The sequence below is a fragment of the Artemia franciscana genome, unplaced genomic scaffold (genome assembly GCF_032884065.1).
Source record: "Artemia franciscana unplaced genomic scaffold, ASM3288406v1 PGA_scaffold_1179, whole genome shotgun sequence".
Classification (NCBI taxonomy): domain Eukaryota; kingdom Metazoa; phylum Arthropoda; class Branchiopoda; order Anostraca; family Artemiidae; genus Artemia; species Artemia franciscana.
In genome coordinates, this window is record NW_027062617.1 from 1,395,227 (window position 1) to 1,414,942 (window position 19,716).

Sequence of the window (19,716 nt, forward strand, 5' to 3'; positions counted from 1 at the left end):
TCAGTCCGTCTATGTTCAAGCCCCCCCCCCCCCCCCTGCCTGTATACAGTCCTAGAATATAAACAAAAGTCCAGCAATTTTGTTGATTTCAAGTAACTTATAATTGGTAAATTTAAGGTTTATTCATTATTTGGCGAGGTTAAAAACTTCTACACCAATCAAAAATGCCTTTTAACGTTGATTCTAATTATGCTAATTGCTACGCTTACAACTGTTTGCAGAGGAAGTAGCATTTTCTGTACATTAGCATTCGGAGAACAGTTGGACATTCCACTTTATTTTGTGTCGGATTTATTATTTGGCGAGGTTAAAAACTTATACACCAATCAAAAATGCCTTTTAACGTTGATTCTAATTTTGCTAATTGCTACGCTTACAACTGTTTGCAGAGGAAGTAGCATTTTCTGTACATTAGCTTTCGGAGAACAGTTGGACATTCCGCTTTATTTAGTGTCGGATTTTGATAACAGTATCTTTCGGACACAAAACTTTTTTTCAAAATCACATTTTTTAGATTCGTTAATTTGACTTGGTAGGAGGAGGTATGATGGGATAACAAAGGAAATCGTTGACAGCGGATTGTGAAGATATTCTTCAAGAAAGGGATTCCGCAGTGTTGCCCAAAACAAAAATTTTACTTTTTTGGCTTAATGGCTTTCCCAAATTTCTGATCGGAGTATTTTGAGAAAAAAGGGGCGATGGAGGGGGCCTGATTGCTCACCCATTGGGTACTTAAAAAGACCACTGGTCTTTTAATTTTCTTTAAGAACGTTTTTATTAGTAATAAATACACGTAACTAGCGAATTAACTTATGTAACAAAATTCTATATTCGTATATTTTGGATAAATATACGACTCCTAAATATAGTTTTTTTTTTTTTTTAACTCCAAAATAGTGTTGCCCTTTCATAGAACAGAATATGTTCATTCACTATAATAGCTTGAAGTCAACAAAAATAGCTATTAAGTAATTCAGCTATATACTCAGCTATTAAAGTAACAACTATTCCAATGTTGAAACAGTAATATACAAGGACAACGACAAACAATAGAATCTATGGTTTAAATGGCGAATAAAATGCTGCATATAAAACTTACGATATACTTCCATTGGCAATGTATTCAGAATTCTGTTAAGCCTAGTATGGTATTTAGTTGCCTAGCTGTCTTGGTAGGGAGGATGAAAGTAACAGTGAAAGTCGGGCAGCATATTCTGCACATTCCAACAGGGAAAGGATTTAATAAATATGTAAAAAAAAAATTGATAGAAATTTTTCTAATGGCCAAATTCAAAAGAAACGAGTTTGCAGAGGAAGACTTGAGATCAAATCTTCAATTTTCTTCAAGAAAGGGATTCCGCAGTCCCAACCATTTGTGCAGCAATACTTCTAGTCTTTCGCTGAATTTAAGGAGACGTAAGACTTACCAAAAATTCGTCTCTAATGAAATATTTAGCTCTGAGAACTTCAGAGTTATCTCCTGGTTCTGAAATGGCATCTAATGGCGTGGCATAACGACTAAAATCTGGAAAATAATCATCCAAATGGTGTTTTCGTGCGTTGATCTTCTCGGCGAGCAAATCTTGTTTGTTGAGGAAGAGGATCACAGAAATCGTCCGCAACCACCTGCATTTTGAAAATAATTGAATTTTTAAGTTTTTACGCTGTCAAAAGTTCAAAAACGAAAAAAGTTGATAGACAAACGGAGAAAAATGAAATAAGACATTGAAACCAAGGAACCAAAACAAAAACCTAAAGAGAAACCTCATCATTCTTATATTATAATCACTAGATCCAAAAATACTTAATCAAAAAATTGATAACAAGGATAAACTGAAGAGAGGAAATGCAAGACTATCTCTATGAAAAATAAACAACACTATATAGCTAATTTTTTTCAAAAATAATTGTTGATTAAGATGATCTGTAGACTAACTAATAAATCTAACTAATGATGTTTCTCATACATTACTTAAGCCGGAGAAAATCAATCTTACTTAAAATTTTTGGCCTGGTACTGTCAGTGGTACTAGTGGCCTTTAATTTACATTAAAGCTAAATTACTTTTACTAAAGTACTTGCAAAGTTAACATACAAAAAACATGTGAAAGTACTTGATTTACAGTTATGCGACTTGCGTACAATTTACTTCAGCTAAGGTTTCTCAGACAAGCGGTGTCGTTATCTAGAGCTCGTCATATGACGGTTGTTAATAACGGTCGTCTTTACGGAATATGGCCAGTGGTTTAATAGAAAGTGGTAGACCAATTAACATGACTATATTGATAGGTGCAACTGCATTTTTAATACAATACAGTTAATTTGATATTTATATTATTTTTAAAATGTAATTGTTTTCCAGCGATTACTTCTAACATTAGAACTTTACACCTAATGTTTGCACTGTTTTCCCGAACTGTTCCAGAAATTTCGCTTCAACTGGGCTTGTCCATAGACACTATTGGCTGGCTTTGGGGCTTGATATTGTTAGTTCTGGCATTAAATAATTTTAGCAAGCAATGATTTAATTGACTTAAGAGCTATTACAGGGCATTGTTATCAGCGTAGAGGAAACCAGACGTCAGTGCCGTTAGTCGTCTCCAGCTTGGTCTGTCTGTCCTGGGTAGGGGGTTAAAGGTTCACTGACGTCGATGTTTCAGGTCAACCACACACCTTCCGAACATACTGTGCGTGGTCAATCTTTGGGGCGTTTCCATCCGATTACAGTTGAAGCGAAGACAATGACGAGTCGGATAGGTGTTTGAGGGGGAAGGCGATGTAGATGATCATACAAAGGCAGTGATCAATTTCGAGCTACTTGGACAAGGATGGCAAATTAAAGAACTGAGGAACTTGGAGCATCTGTATCCTCTTAAGCCATCTAAAGGGGATAGATTTTGTAGAGTAGAGCATTAATTCATTTTTTTCTAATTTAATCTAACTTCGACCTGCTCAGAGAGAGACGGCAACTACAAGAACCGGAAAATCTCCGGGGTCTGTACCCTCTTCAAGCAATCGAGCAGGTTTGGTTTTAGGAGATGAGTACCAACTCATTTAATTTTCTAATTTGATCTAATTTCGAGCTGCTCAGACAGAGATGGGAATTTAAAGAAATGAAGAATCTCCGGGGTCTGCATCCTCACCCAGCTATCGATTAGGTTCGGTTTTGTGGAGGTGAGTATCAATTCATCTTATTTTTTAATTTCATCTAATTTCGAGCTGCACAGACAGGTATGGCAACTTTAAGAACCGAAAAATCTACAGGGTCTGTAACCTCACCCAGCTATCGATTAGGTTCGGTTTTGTGGAGGTGAGTATCAATTCATTTTATTTTTTAATGTCATCTAATTTCGAGCTGTAGAGACAGGTATGGCAATTTAAAGAACCTAAAAATCTTCGGGGTCTGTACCCTCACCCAGCTATCGATTAGGTTCGGTTTTGTGGAAGTGAGTATCAATTCATTTCCTAATCTCATCTTATTTCGAGCTGCACAAACAGGTATGGCAATTTAAAGAACCGAAGTATCTCTGGGGTCTGCAACCTCACCATGCCATCGATTAGGTTGTTTTGTGGAGGTGAGTATCAATTCATTTTATTTTCTAATTTCATCTAATTTCGAGCTGCACATATAGGGATGGCAATTTAAAGAACCGAAGAATCTCAGGGGTCTGCACCTTCACTCAGCTATCGATTAGGTTCAGTTTTGTGGAGGTGAGTATCGATTGATTTCATTTTCTAATTTCATCTAATTTCGAGCTGCACAGACAGGTATGGCAATTTAAAGAACCGAAGAATCTCTGGGGTTTGTACCCTCACCCAGCTATCGATTAGGTTTGGTTTTGTGGAGGTGAGTACCAATTAATTTTAATTTCTAATTTCATCTAATTTCGAGCTGTACAGAAAGGTATGGCAATTTAAAGAACCGAAGAATCCCTGGGGTCTGTACCCTAGCCCAGCTATCGATTAGGCTCGGCTTTGTGGAGGTGAGTATCAGTTCATTCTATTTTCTAATTTCATCTAATTTCGAGCTGTACAGACAGGTATGGCAATTTAAAGAACCGAAGAATCCCTGGGGTCTGTACCCTCACCCTGTTATCAGGGTGATTTAAAGAATCACCTGTTAATTAAGAAATTAATTAATTTTAATTTCTAATTTCATCTAATTTTGAGCTGTACAGAAAGGTATGGCAATTTAAAGAACCAAAGAATCCCTGGGGTCTGTACCCTAACCTAGCTATCTATTAGGTTTGGTTTTGTGGAGGTGAGTACCAATTAATTTTAATTTCTTATTTCATCTAATTTCGAGCTGTACAAAAAGGTATGGCAATTTATAGAACAGAAGAATCCCTGGCGTTTGTACCCTCACCCAGCTATCGATTAGGTTTGGTTTTGTGGAGGTAAAAATCAATTAATTTTATTTTCTAATTTCATCTAATTTCGAGCTGTACAGAAAGGTATGACAATTTAAAGAACCGACGAATCCCTGGGGTCTGTACCCTAACCCAGGTGTCGATTAGGTTCGGTTTTGTGGAGGTGAGTATCAGTTCATTTTATTTTCTAACTTGATCTAATTCCGATCAGCCCAGACACGGATGGCAATTTAAAGAACCGAAGAATCCCTGGGGTCTGTACCCTAACCCAGCTATCGATTAGGTTCGGTTTTGTGCAGGTGAGTATCAGTTCATTCTATTTTCTAATTTCATCTAATTTCGAGCTGTAGAGAAAGGTATGGCAATTTAAAGAACCGAAGAATCCCTGCGGTCTGTACCCTAACCCAGCTATCGATTAGGTTCGGTTTTGTGGCTGCTCTGACAGGGATGGCAATTTATAGAGCCGAAGAATCTCCGGAATCTGTATCCTCACCCAGCTATCGATTATGTTCGGTTTCGTGGAGGTAAGTATCAATTAATTTTATTTTCTAATTTCATCTAATTTCCAGCTGCTCAGACAGGGATGGCAATTTAAAGAACCAAAGAATCTCTGCGGTCTGTACCCTCACCCAGCTATCGATTACGTTCGGTTTTGTGGAGGTGAGCATCAATTAATTTTATTTTCTAATTTAATCTTATTTCGAGCTGCATGCAGGTAGGGCAATTTAAAGAACCGAAGAATCCCGAGTCTGTAACCTCGCCCAGCTATCAATTAGGTTCGGTTTTGTGGAGGTGAATATCAATTCATTTAATTTTCTAATTTCATCTAATTTCGAGCTGCTGAGACAGGGATGGGAATTTAACGGTGGATATCAATTATAAAAACCGGGATCTTTACCCTCTCAAGCTATCGAACGGGATCGGTTTTGTGGAGGTGAATATCAATTAAATTTAATTTTAGAATTTGATCTAATTTCTATCTGCTAAGACAGGGATGGCAATTCAAAGAACCGGAGAATCTCCGGGGTTTGTACCCTCTTCAAGCTATCGAACGGGATCGGTTTTGTAGAGGTGACTATCAATTGAACTTGTTTTCTAACTACATCTAATTACGATTTGCTAAGACAATGATGGCAAATTAAAGATCTGGAGAATCTCCAGGTCTGTACCCTCTTCAAACTATCGAACGGGTTCGATTTTGTGGAGATGAGTATCGATTCATTTTATTTTCTAATTTCATCAAATTTCGATCTGCTCAACCAGGGATGGGAATTTGAAGAGTCAAGGAATCACCGTGGTCTGTACCCTCTTCAAGCTATCGAACGGGTTCAGTTTTGTAGAAGTGAGTACCAATTCATTTTATTTTCTAATTTCATTTAATTGCGAGTTGCTCAGACAGGGATGGGAATTTACAGAGCCATGGAATCACCGGGGTCTGTACCCTCTAGAGCCAGCGAATGGGTTCAGTTTTGTGGAGGTGAGTATCAATTCATTTTATTTTCTTATTTCATCTAATTTTTAGCAGCTCAGACAGGGATTGGAATTTAAAGAACCAGGGAATTGCCGGGGTCCGTACCCTCTCAAGCCATCTAACGTGTTTGGTGTTGTGGAGATGAGTATCGATTCATTTTATATCTAATTTCATATTATTCCGATCTGCTCGGACAGGGAAAGCAAATTTAAGAGCCGGAGAATCTCCGGGTTGGTACCCTCGTCAAGCTATCGAACAGGTTCCGTTTTTGTGGAGGTGAGTATCTATTCACTTTATTTTTTTATTTGATCTAATTTTGAGCTACTCAGACATGGACGGGAATTTCAAGAACCTGGGAATCTCCGGGTCAGTACCCTCTCAAGCTATCGAACGGCTTCGGTTTTGTAGAGGTGAGCATCAATTTAATTTTATTTTCTAATTTGATCTAATTTAGATCTGTTCAGACAGGGATGGCAATTCAAAGAACCAGACAATCTCCGGGGTCTATACCCTCTTCAAGTTATCGAACGGGTACGGTTTGGTGGAGGTGAATTTCAATTCAACTTATCTTCTAATTACATATAATTTCGATCTGCTAAGACAGGGATGACAAATTAAAGAACTGCAGAATCTCCGGGTCTGTCCCCTCTTCAAGCTATCCAACGGCTTAGATTATGTCGACGTATGTATCAATTCATTTTATTGTCTAATTTGATCTAATTTCGATCTGCTCGGACAGAGATCGGGATTTACAGAACCAGGGAATCACTTCGGTCCGTACCCTCTCAAGCCATTTAACGGGTTCGGTTTTGTGGAGGTGAGTATTAATTCATTTTATTTTCTAATTTGATATGAATTCGATCTGCTGAAACAGGGATGGCAATTTAAAGAACCAGAGAATCCCGGGGGTCTGTAGTCTGTACCCTCTCAAGCCAACTAACGGGTTCTGTTTTATGGAGGGGAGTATCAATTCGTTTTATTTTCTAATTTCAACTAATTTCGATCTGCTCAGACAGGGATGGCAATTTAAAGAGCCGGAGAATCTCCGGGTCTGTACCCTCTCCAAGCTATCGAACGGGTTTGGTTTTGTGGACGTGAGCCTAAATTCAATTTAATTTCTAATTTGATCTAATTCCGATCTGATCAGACTGGGACGACAATTTAAAGAACCGGAGAATATCTGGGTTTTCACCCTGTTCAAGCTATCGAACGGGTTCGGTTTTGCGGAGGTGAGCCTCAATTCGATTTATTTTCTAATTTGATCTAACTCCGATCAGGCCAGACAGGGATGAGAATTTAAAGAACCGGAGAATCTCCGGGTCTGTACCGTCTCCAAGCTATGGAACCGGTTCAGTTTTGAAGGTTAGTATCAATTCATTTTATTATCTAATTTGATGTAATATCGATCTGCTCAGACAGGAATGGAAATTTGAAGAACCAGGGAATCTGCGGGGTATGTACTCCCTTCAAGCTATCGAACCGGTTAGGTTTTGTGGAGGTGAGCCTCAATTTAATTTATTTTCTAATTTGATCTAATTCCGATCAGCCCAGACAAAGATGACAATTTAAAGAACCGGAGAATATCTAGGTTTTCACCCTGCTCAAGCTATCAAACGGGTTCGGTTTAGTGGAGGTGAGTATCAATTCATTTATTTTCTAATTTCATCTAATTTCGAATTGCTCAGACAGGAATGGAAATTTAAAGAACCAGAGAATCTTCTGGGTCTGTACCCTTTTCAAGCTATCGAACGGGTTCAGTTTTGTGGAGCTGAGTATAAATTTATTTTATTATCTAATTTTATCTAATTTCGAGCTGCTCAGACAAGAATGGACATTTAAAGAATCAGGAACTCACCTGAGTCTGTAACCTCTTCATGCTATCGACCAAGTTCGGTTTTGTGGAGGTGAGTATCAATTCATTTTATTTTCTAATTGAATATGATTTCGACCTGCTGAAACAGGGACGGCAATTTCAAGAACCAGAGAATCCCCGGGGTCAGTAACCTCTCAAGCTATCTAACGGATTCTGTTTTGAGGAGGAATTCATTTTATTTTCTAATTTCAACTAATTTTCGATCTGCTCAGACAGGGATGGCAATTTAAAGAGCCGGAGAATCTCCGGGCATGTACCCTCTCCAAGGTATGGAACCGGTTCAGTTTTGAAGGTGAGTATCAATTCATTTTATTATCCAATTTGATGTAATATTGATCTACTCAGACAGGAATGGAAATTTAAAGAACCAGGGAATCTGCGGGGTATGTACTCCCTTCAAGCTATCGAACGGGTTCGGTTTTGTGGAGGTGAGTATTAATTCATTTTATTTTTTAATTTGATCTAATTTTGATCTGCTCAGACAGGTTCAACTTGTTTTCTAACTACATCTAATTCCGATTTGCTAAGACAATGATGGCAAATTAAAGATCTGGAGAATCTCCGGGGTCTGTACTCTCTTCAAGCTATCGAACGGTTCGGTTTTTTGGAGGTGAGTATCAATTCATTTTATTTTCTAATGCGATCGACCACTAGCAATACCCGTAACTTAGATGCCTATTTCCTGTCTTAGCTGTGAGGCTTCTGTGAACAATATTACTTGACAGACAAATTAAAAAAAACTCATTCTCCTTTCAGCTCTCGTAATAATGAGTATTATTTATGTGGAGCGTGATACCAGTACATTGAAGCTTGTCAGAAAAACTACTCTGTTTAAACGAAGAAAAATAGAAAAGGAGCCGTGATCAGAGACCTCCAGTGAGAAGGGCAAAGTAGTAGCAGCCAACACCCCTTGGAAGACCGAAACTCACATAGACTGAAAATTGTTATCACATTCGATAGAAGTATAGCCTTTTCTGGTGTAGATATTTTTACCCTCAACACAAAGGGGAAAATTTTGAGGCACCTTGGCCACAGCCAAGTCATAAGCCAATTAATCCATATAACCACTATGGAAAATTCATTGCATTTTTCTAAGGTGTCAAGATTTTTTTTTTTTTACATGTCTAATATAAATAAAATACAGGATGGGACAATTAGATTTTAATAGTTTTTTTTATCTAAAAGTCTGGGCGTTGGGTAAAGCGTTTCCTATCCTTATGATAGTACTCATTTTTCTATCGCATACCTATTATTCCATATAGATTTAAATAAGTCCAATGACTCTCGGAGTCTATTCTGGCTAGGATCCTCTCGTAGCACCATATTGTAGGAGGAACACGCCGTTACAAATATAATTGCCGTTACGTCATTAAAACACTGGATCCACTTTCTTCTCTCATCACGCTGGCCACCAACATCAAACATACTGTAAAAAAAATTGATGACAGTCTGTGACATGCAATTTAAAACAAATCGTTTAATTTCACCACACTTTCGGAGCCCCCCTCTACTAGCGTACAAGACAAAGGAAAATAAATTCATACGTAAAATGGATATTTAAATATTAAGTTTTTTATTTTGGGTGTAAAATGTATATTTGCTGTCTATTAGTCATTTTTATATTTTTGATATTATACATGGTGATACTTGTGAGCACTTCAGTAGAATGTTTGAGCGCATTAATGACCTGCACACACATCTCACAACGAGCTTGTAGAGTCGTTTTGATTGTCTCTTCTTTTTTTTCCATTTCAGTTCCACAAAAAAATAGTTTCAGTTTTAGGCTAAATTGACTGACTTTTCGTGAGCTGCTAAAAAAAAGTGTCTTTAACTTATGGGTGTTGAATTCCTCTTAGAAGGCAAGGGTAACTTTAGTTGTTTTCTATTTAACTTCGACAGTGACAGCTCCTACTTTTCATTTTATTCATGTTCGTTAAAGTTTATTAAAGAGAAAGTAGCACATGCAATCAGATTTACTTTGCACAGCTTTAATTTCAATATAGTTCTCTTGTTAAAAAAAGAAAAAAGCCTTTACGCTTATGTACTGGCGCAACAAGAATTGAGACAATAAATACCACAATGCAAAATATCAGCACCAGGATGAAATAAAAGTTTTTTCTGTAGACCGTCTCAAGTTTACATTCTTATCACTTCACCATACTCTTTCAGAGTACTCTACAAAATTACTATAAAAATTATAGTTCCTAACATAAAGAAACCCCTTTTCACATTATATTTCAAATAGGTGACGAGAATCACCTTCGAATTTTAGATCCTTATATCGCATGTGCAGATTTCGATCAAAATATGATCAGTAGTGCTAGCATATTAAATACCCCCACCCCATCTATTTTGTCACCATCATAAGAGCTCAAGATACTTGCAATAAAATGTTATACTTGATGGTAAATACGGCTTATGTTTTAGACATAACGTCTTTTCTTACACCACATGAATCAATTATAAAAGTTATATAACAGAGAAGATGGCAAGGAAAGGAGGGGGGGTGACAAGAACTAATCCGCAATGCAACACACATTTGGTATACGATCAATTTTGTTCATTGTGAACATTTAGATTGAGTGATAGATGTTTGATTGATGTTTTAGCATGATTGATGTTTGAAATAAAGTTTCAGACATATCGACAGTAATGCGTTTAATACTGCAAAACTATTGCCTTCAGCTCGTGCCCTTACAGTTTGGTTGTATGTTTACCCAAGTATAAGTTTTGTATGCAGAATATAACTTTTTTATTCTCTTAAGAGCAAATTTCACTCAGGTGGTTTTAAAATCAACACCGTTTCAAAAAGACACGCTTGTATGTTTCCTCGTGTATATGAAATAATACGGTTCGGCTATGAAAATACGTCAAAGGTGCAAACCAAATAATTCAAAGAAAGCTTTTTACCATGGTATTATAAGAAAGCAATCTCTCTTTCTTCTTTGGGGTTGTTTTAATTAATTCAAAGCTCCCTGCTATAAGTCGTCCAAGCAGAAGTCTTGGTGGTGGAATTCGAATTTTTATTCTTTTTACGAGTTTCAAATTTATCTAATGATGTTTTAAAAACAACACCATTTTTAAAAGACACGGTTGTATATTTCCCCAGTAATAAAACATTCAAATTCAAAACGGATGTCACAGTAGAAAAAGATATGTTCAAGTTTATCTAGCCATGGGGAGAGCCCTCCATACAAATTGTTCAAAAGAGCTCTACACAATATTTAGGCCAAAACAGAACAAACAACAATTTTTTCTGTGTGCTCAAACACAAAAGTGTTATGAACAAACCAAACAATGTACAATACAAACGATTAAACACGCAAAATAATACTTTTTAAAGCCCTACTTCTCTTATTGGATTTCTTCTGACCAATGTAGTTTGCTGATAAAAAAAAAATTTCAAAATATTCGTTCAATTGGACTTTTCTACTTTCTTTTTTACAACTCCCATAACATAACACATAGACTCGGGAATAGGCATATGGGAGAAGACAGAATCTGAACATATTTTTAAGATATCTCCCGAGATATGTTAGACCTACATTTAGATACATTTAAATTGAGCTGTAACATTCTGAATTTGGAAGTTATATCCTTTTGCCATAATTCAGACATTATTGAGACAAAGAAATCGTTGACTGGCAGTGTGACTATCTACCTTGCACCTCTGGCTGAATCGTTGTTGGCGCATTCTCAATTAGTCGTTTATGTTAAATCAACTGAGGTGGTTCTAACCTGAGTAATCCCCTTTTTTACTTGTGGTAACAATCCCTGGCGTTTTCAATTAGTTATCACATTTTTTCCACTCAGTAGCTGGAATTTTCTTCCAAACTTTAATTTATTTTCAGTTAGGCATATCCATGGATGTTCTACCTCCAAAATATTTGATTTTCTCTCACTCTGTTCACTAATAATTACTTTATTAAGTCAGTGTTTGATAAACTCCCCACATCTGTATATACAAAAGTGAAACTCGTGAAATTAATTCTGATTAACAATTAAGAGTTAAGAGCGCTAGAGGCTAGTTTTTATAAAGACATGAGGAAACTTCGCCACCTGAGCAACAAATTTTATTAGATGGCGTCACTGAAAGTGATTGTAGATGAAAGTACTTTTCGTTTTATTTATTTGATAGGGCCCTTGAGGAAATTGGACACTCTACGGATTAGCACAACTGCCTTAACATTTTGAAGAGTTATTCCAATAATTTTTTATCTATTATTTTGCCTTGGTAATCGGTAAAAGTGACCATTTCATATGTTCAGTACATTCAAACATAATAAGATTACTTATCAAACAAACCCAACTACTTATCCTTAGCATTTCACAAGAAGTAAATAACGTCAGAGATTAGGAGGATTGTTAGTTGAAACGTTCTAAATTAGTTATCGGATACGTTACGGCTGCTAACCCCAGAAAATGTAGGATAAGTCAGAAGCGACGTCAAATGTAAACGAACAATTTAATCATTTCATAAACATACAAATATGCTAAATATATGTAAAGAGCAAAAGTGATATAACTGACAGCAAAACCATTTCCAGCGGGCCACTTCCAGTCCAAAAAGGGATCGGAAGTGGCAAATCTTGCAGGATCTGTAAGTAAGGTACGTTTGCAGCACACATGATCACTGTTGTTATTCGCCTAGTCCGTAAGCGTTTCAACTAGCAAATGGTTGGATGTATGTGCTTGTCGTTACCCTTTACAGACAAAAAGGGACAGAAATAGTTATATAACTGACAACAAGACCATTTCCACCGGGCCACTTCCAGTCCAAAAAGGGATCAGAAGTGACACATCTTGCAGGATCTGTAAATAAGGTACGTTTACATTGCAGCACACACGATCACTGTTGTTATTCGCCTAGTCCGTAAGCGTTTCAACTAGCAAATGGTTGTATATATGTGCTTGTCGGTACCCTTTACACACAAGATTCGTGGAAAATAGGGCTATCCGAATAAGTCGACTAAGACATGCTCGAACGCACTCATTGATCTAATCTCAACTTTTTTTTCCCGTCTGTTTATTATTAACAACAAATGCAGAACAGAAATAACAGTTTAAAAAAATTGCACTCAATTCATCTTCAGCAGGCTCTTGGGCTTGTAGTGGTTTCAATTTCTATTAGTTATACTTTTTGTAATAATACCTTTTAATAAAAAAGCCCTAAGGCCCAAACCTTTCTTAAAATTAAATTACTTTGAGTAGAAACTTTAAACTGGAACATTTAAGAACTTAAAATTCTAATATATGTTCTAGCTCTATACAGGTTTAAGGAGTGAATCTGCTTTTAGATTAAGAGGAAAAAACTGCAGTGCTGAGCTTCGATTCAACACTTAAGAATAGAAATGGTAGACGTATGCCCTAGAGCATACGGATGACAACGATCACACGATCACCAGTGATTTGTCAGTATAGAAGTATGTGTATGGGAACACATGCCCATCAAATTTAGCATATCAGAGAACCCTACTATAGAGGTTTCAAGCTCCTATGTGCAAAAAGGTGTAATTGTGCAAAAGGAAATGCAAAAAATTGTAGGACACTATGAAAGAAAAACAAACACTAAAATAGACAAGATATATGAAAAAACAGAAAAAAGTTTTTTGCAAAAAGTTGCCTGGAAAAAGTTACCAAAAAGGTGGGGAACACCAGGAAAGAAAAAGAAACACTAAAATAGATAGTAACCGAAACTCTATAAAACGAAATTTTTATACCAATAGATACATCAAAAGAATTGAATTTTAATGCTGATTTTAAATATATAAGTTTCATCAAGTTTAGTCTTACCCATCAAAAGTTAAGAGCCTCAGAAAATTTGTCTTATTGTGGAAAAAGGGGGAAACATCCTTAAAGGGGGATGAAAACATCCCTAAGAGGGAAACATTTTCAAAGGCAGAAACGCCCCCTAAAAGCTGTAGCGACCAGGCTCAACAGTAACCAAAACTCTAAGAACGGAATTTGATACCAATAGATATGTCAAAGAATCGGATTGTTATGCTGATTCCAAATATATAAGTTTCATTAAGTTTAATCTTACCCATCAAAAGTTACGAGCCTCAGAAAATTTGTCTTAATGTGGAAAAAAGGGGGAAACATCCCTAAAAGTCATAGAATCTTAATGACAAAGTTTGACTCTTTGTCACAGCTTTTTAAAATAATAAAAAACTTTGGAGTAAAGAGCGGGGCGTTTCATATATGGAATAATTTCTGTTCGTTTTAAGTTTTAATGTCGCTTTTTACTTTCAGTTAAAAAAAAACTTGTTTTTTTATTTAATAAAAAAGAAGAGGTGGAAGAACTTACTGAAAGTTGACTTTATCTACAGTGAAACGGGTTTCAAAAATACCAGACGTCAAGACTCGACAGCGCAATATATCCTGAAAGAAAAATCGTACAACTAAAATTAGTTTCCACTTAGCAATTTCTAATAAAATTCATTTTAATACAAAAAGAAACAAAACAACGTGTGTGTACAACATCGAAGAGAATAATAAGTATAACAAAGTCATAGTTAAGGAATCTCAAATCCTATATCAGCGAGATGCTATTTGGTACTCCATTAATATAAATATCACTTAAACGTTAGCAAATAGGAAGTTTTTTTCAACTGAAAGTAAGGAGCAACATTAAAACTTAAAATGAACAGAAATTATTATATATATACGAGGGGGTTGTTCCCTCCTCAATACCTCGCTCTTCACGCGGAAGTTTTTTAGAACTTAAAAAAAATCTTCTTATTCTTATTAAAAGCCCTTGTGTTTCAGGAGTCGTTCTTAAAAAATTGGGACAAATAGTCAAACTTAAGCATAAAGAGCGAGGTATCGATAAGAGGACACCCCCCCCCCTCATATAAGTAATAATTTCTGTTCGTTTTAAGTTTTAATGTTGATCCTTAGTTTCAGTTGATAAAACTCGTTTTTTAAAATTTAATTTCTTATCGATTTATAAACAATGCTAGGAAATTCGGTTCCCCTCCACAGGAAGATCCTCTAGACAATTCAATCCCGATGAAAATTCCCCCCAGAAATTTTTTCATTAACATCTCCATATATAGAATTGAGTCAGCAAAGAGAAAGCAAGTCAAATGAAAGGAATTTCGTATAAGAATTATGGGAAACTCCCTCAGTGTAAAATTTTCCGTGAAAAGTTCACCCCCTTCGGAAACTTACCTAATCATGAACAAATATTCCCGTGGAAATCCCCTCCCCAGAAGAAAATCCTCCCCGCCCGAAAAATCTATTCATATTTCCCAACAACAAATATTATAGGTAAAATAATGGGCATATTTCATAACTTGAAGACCTTTCCCCAGTGGCTCTAGGGATCAAAATTTTGATCACTTAAAAGCGACACTAGAACTTTTAATTTCAGTTCGAGTGAGCCTTCCTCCGATATTCTACAACTACTGGTTCGACACGATCACAACTGAAACAAAAAAAAATAAACATGCATCCATGATCATTCTTTTGGCAGAAAAGAGAAAGCCAAATTTCTCAAGAGTCAAAATTCTTTTGGCTCTTGAGAGCTTGGAACCCCTACACTGAGGTCCTCTGAAGCGCTGAATCTGATGGTGTTATTTTCACAGCGATTCCTTGACCTTTATGGAGGGAGGGTTTCTCCCTTTTTTCGAAATTCAGGCAAATCTTCTCATGCTCATACCCTTTGGTGGATAAAACTAAACTAAATGAATCTTATATATTAGGAATCAGCTATAGGCCATATATATATATATATATATATATATATATATATATATATATATATATATATATATATATATATATATATATATATATATATATATATATATATATATATATATATATATATAATTAATATTATATTATTTTAATATTTAATATTATATATTTTAATACTATATTAAAAAATAATAAGGCTCCAGGTGCTGATAGTATGATTAAAGAGTTTCTTAAATATGGTGGCTCTGAGGTTAGGAATAAGCTACTGAAGATTATGAACATGATTTTTGAAAAAGGGGAAGTACCCAATGATTTTAGGAAAACCTTAATTAAACCACTGTATAAGAAAGGTGACAAGAGTGAGTGTCGTAATTATCGAGGCATTAGTCTGGTCTCTGTAGGTAGCAAATTACTGAGTAATATGATACTTTTTAGACTGAGACATGCTGTAGACAAAGTTTTAACGGAAGAACAATGCGGTTTTAGAAAAGGTAGAGGATGTGTCGACCATGTTTTCACTCTTAGGTTAATAATTGAGAAGTCCCTTCGTTGTCAAACACCTTTGGTCCTCAGTTTTATCGATTATGAGCAAGCTTTCGATTCTGTTGATAGAAGAGCGTTAACAAAGGTCTTATCGTTATATGGTATACCAGAAAAATACATTAGTGTGATTTGCGCTATGTACGAGAATAATACTGCTGCGGTTAAGGTAGGAAATGAGGTTAGCAACTGGTTTTGTATTAAATCAGGAGTTAAGCAGGGTTGTGTTCTATCCCCCTTTATATGGATCATTTTGACGGACTTCGTCTTAAGGAGCACAAGAAAGAGCACAAGAATAAGGAGCACAAGAATGAATTTTTAGAGGTTTTACGAGTTCAGGGTGCTAAAATAGGCTTGAAAATTAATGTTAAGAAGACTAAGTCACTAAGGCTAGGAATAAGTGAAGATGGACAGATGACATTAGGTAACGAAAAGCTTGATCAGGTTGGGAGCTTTATTTACCTTGGTAGTATTATTAGTAAAGATGGTGGGAGCAGTGAAGATGTTAAAAGTAGAATAGCTAAGGCTCAGGGTGTTTTTTCACAGTTAAAAAAAGTTTGGAAGAATAGAAAGATAAGTCTACAAACCAAGATTAGAATATTGGAAGCTACAGTGATGACAGTGGTCAAATATGGCTCTGAAGCATGGGCACTCCGAAAAGCAGATGAAAATTTACTAGATGTTTTCCAGAGAAATTGCCTACGGATTGTTCTCGGTACCCGGCTGACTGACCGTATTTCAAACAGTAGATTGTACGAAAAGTGTGGTTCAATCCCGCTTTCTGGGGCTTTAATGAAAGAAAGGTTGAAATGGCTAGGCCACGTTTTACGGATGAAGGATGACAGATTACCGAAGATTGTCCCTTTTGGCCAACCGTCTGGGGCTACACGGAAAGCAGGTCGTCCTTGTTTGGGTTGGGAGGATGTCATAAATAAAGATTTAAAGGAAATGGGAACTTCCTGGGAGGGTGTAAAGAGGGAGGCTTTAAATAGATTAGGTTGGAGGAGGAGCGTGCGTAGCTGTGTTGGCCTCAGGCGGCTTTGTGCTGCAGTGAGTTATTAGTAGTAGTAGCAGTAGTAGTAAATATTCTTTTGTTAATGATGTACAGGGACAATCAGTTACTGAATGACAGAATAAATAGACATTTCATCTTTTTTTGTTGTTATGGTTAAGGTTCGCTACATAATTTATTTAGTGGTTAGCTGAGATGCCGAACTGCAGCCAGGGCACGAACAGGATGACGATGAAATTAATTAAAAAGCAACTTTATTCTTTACCCAACTCTTGTCTCTGAAAAATAGAATTCATACTGCTGAGAGCATAAAAGGAGTATTTAATTAATCTGTTAAGCCAGACAAACATGTTGAAATGTTTTTCAATTGCGGTTACTGTATAAATGATGGCTATTTTGTAAAGTATATTGTTAATTGTTGGAGACAATTTAAATTCTACAGTGTGGTAAAGCTAAAATTTTCAAAAACAAGATAATGAAGGATAAACTGGAGGGAGACATTTGGATAATTTTAAATCCTGACAATTTTAAATTAGATTTTAATTAAATTCTTTTAATTTTAATTAAATTCTGATAAATTTTAGATTAGACACAAATTATTATTTGAGGAAAAAGGATTTACACTATCCCCAGAAAATATCCAAGTATTATTCTTAACTATGTACTTCCTTTTGAGAATCTACGAAAAATACCTCTTTGAGGTGTACAGACTATCTACCAAATCTGAATAATACCTACCTCCACGAAAACATATTTTATTGGATAGTATTGATCCAAAAGGGCCCGAAATGCACACTTAGCTATAAAATTAGTTTAATTTTCTAATTATTTAATTATAATTAATCATTTAATAGGAGAAACCAAACAAAATGAAATTATTTAAATTAAACAATTATTATTTAGTGAAAAGTATTATTAAATTATTGAGAAATATTATAATTGAAATTTAGATTAAAATGATTGAAATTATTTAATGAATAATTGAAATTTAAATAATGTCAAATTTTTCGCAACAAAAGTGTCTCAGCAGCTCCAAAAATTATCTTTTTTGTCGCTTATAGCAGGGTCGATGGAGCAATTCAGAACAAAAGGTGAAACAGCGATTCTATAAGGATTGAACTCCTATCACTTACGCCAGGAACTTATCCAAGGGGAAAGGTACCATGCTTGATCCCCCCTCGAAATATTTATCTGGGTCACATATTGGTCATAACACGCAGGTAGAAAGACTAATTCATCTAAAGAAAAAAATGTTTTTCCAATTCACAAATTGCACGTAAAAAAAGCCGATAAAAGTTCTTTGACTCCCCCCCCAGAACAAAAACTCTTTGGGATCCCCCCAAACAAAAATCCAAGAAAAAACTCTGCCTTATACCATACCTATTTAACTATACCATGTGGGCTTAAATATATCAGAAGTATTGTATAGCATGAAAGTATAACAAGAGCATGTCCGAAAGTTCGGCGGTCTTGCTTTGTCTTGGCCAAGTTGTTGGATTTTTCATTTGGATTGAATAAAAAAAAATTTCTACTGAAAGTAAGGAGCAACATTAAAATTTAAAGCGAACAGAAATTATTCCGTATATTAGGGGGGCTGCCCCCTCCTCAATCTACTGATGAAGGGTGGGATAAAAAAGATAGGATACAATAAAGATCCTCCAGGGCCACTGCTGACACGTAGAGTATCATTACGACGTTTCAGTTGCAAAGTATTTTTTACAGGGACAAGTAGAAAACCTGTCGCCCAGCCTTATTTCAGCGGGATCGATTCTTAGGCAATATATTGCCAACCTGAGCATCAATCCACTGTCCTACGACGAAGTAGAGGGGAGTGTAAATTTTCAACATGCACATTTTCCGGCCTTTGTTTTCAAATTTTCGATGAGGGCTGCATCAGACAAATGTAGAGGGGAAGCCCCCCCCCCTGACGTGCTTTCATTGGATCATTATTTTTTGTCTACACGTGCCTCTGGATACCCGATTAGCTACCGGAGAACTAAATGCACCTAGGGACGGTTGGGTTAGCAGCCCTCCTCATGAAATTCATTGCTACGAATGGAACTGGAAATACAGCCTTGGATGCTCCACCTACTTTACCAAACGGACCCAGGCCTGCCCAAGGATGTACCCCTTTGAACATCGCTGACCAAGGTGGCGTTAATGTTGCCACCTGGAATGTCCTGACGCTGAACCAGACTGGTCCTAAGCTTCTTTTAGCAAAAGAACTAAAAAGATATGACGCTCTGAATGATAATGGTGAGCGGCTGCTCAATTGCTGCATCACCCACACCCAATCAGTCACAAATACATGGTTCGTGAGAAGAGACATTGCGAAGCACACATGGTGCAGCAATGACGGCAAGACAAAATAGATGCTTGACTATATCATTGTACGACGACACTGGCTTTCGTCTGTCCAGAACTGTCGCTCATACAGAGGTGCCAAGCTTGGCAATACCGACCATTGTCTTGTTTTTGCAAGGATTAAACTCTGGATAAGGGCCAATAAGAGTAACTCCTCTTCCTCCAAGAAGATAGACACCTCTCGACTGAAGCAAGACCCCTCAGTTCGTGAGCGGTATAAAGTCGAGGTCTCTAACCGTTTTGAGGCCCTCTAGCAGTGTTCAGAAAGCGAGTCAGCGTGGAACACTTTCAAGGTTAATGTTCTCACTGCAGCTACAGAAGTTGTGGGCTTGAAGCAGCGAAAAAAGAAAGAGTGGATTAGCAGCCAGACGTCCGAAGTGAC

At 36.5% G+C, this 19,716-nt stretch overlaps 1 protein-coding gene across 1 annotated transcript in view; it reads right to left on the reverse strand.

Annotated features, from left to right (window-relative positions):
• LOC136041189 (guanine nucleotide-binding protein G(s) subunit alpha-like) overlaps window positions 1-19,716 on the reverse strand; it is a 128,920-nt gene that overhangs the window by 38,107 nt on the left and 71,097 nt on the right. The window contains exons 7-9 of the mRNA XM_065725748.1: window positions 14,022-14,095; window positions 8,961-9,140; window positions 1,428-1,626 (exon numbers count right to left, since the gene is read on the reverse strand). Coding sequence (XP_065581820.1) covers window positions 1,428-1,626; window positions 8,961-9,140; window positions 14,022-14,095 — 453 coding nt within the window. The remainder of the gene's footprint in view (window positions 1-1,427; window positions 1,627-8,960; window positions 9,141-14,021; window positions 14,096-19,716) is intronic.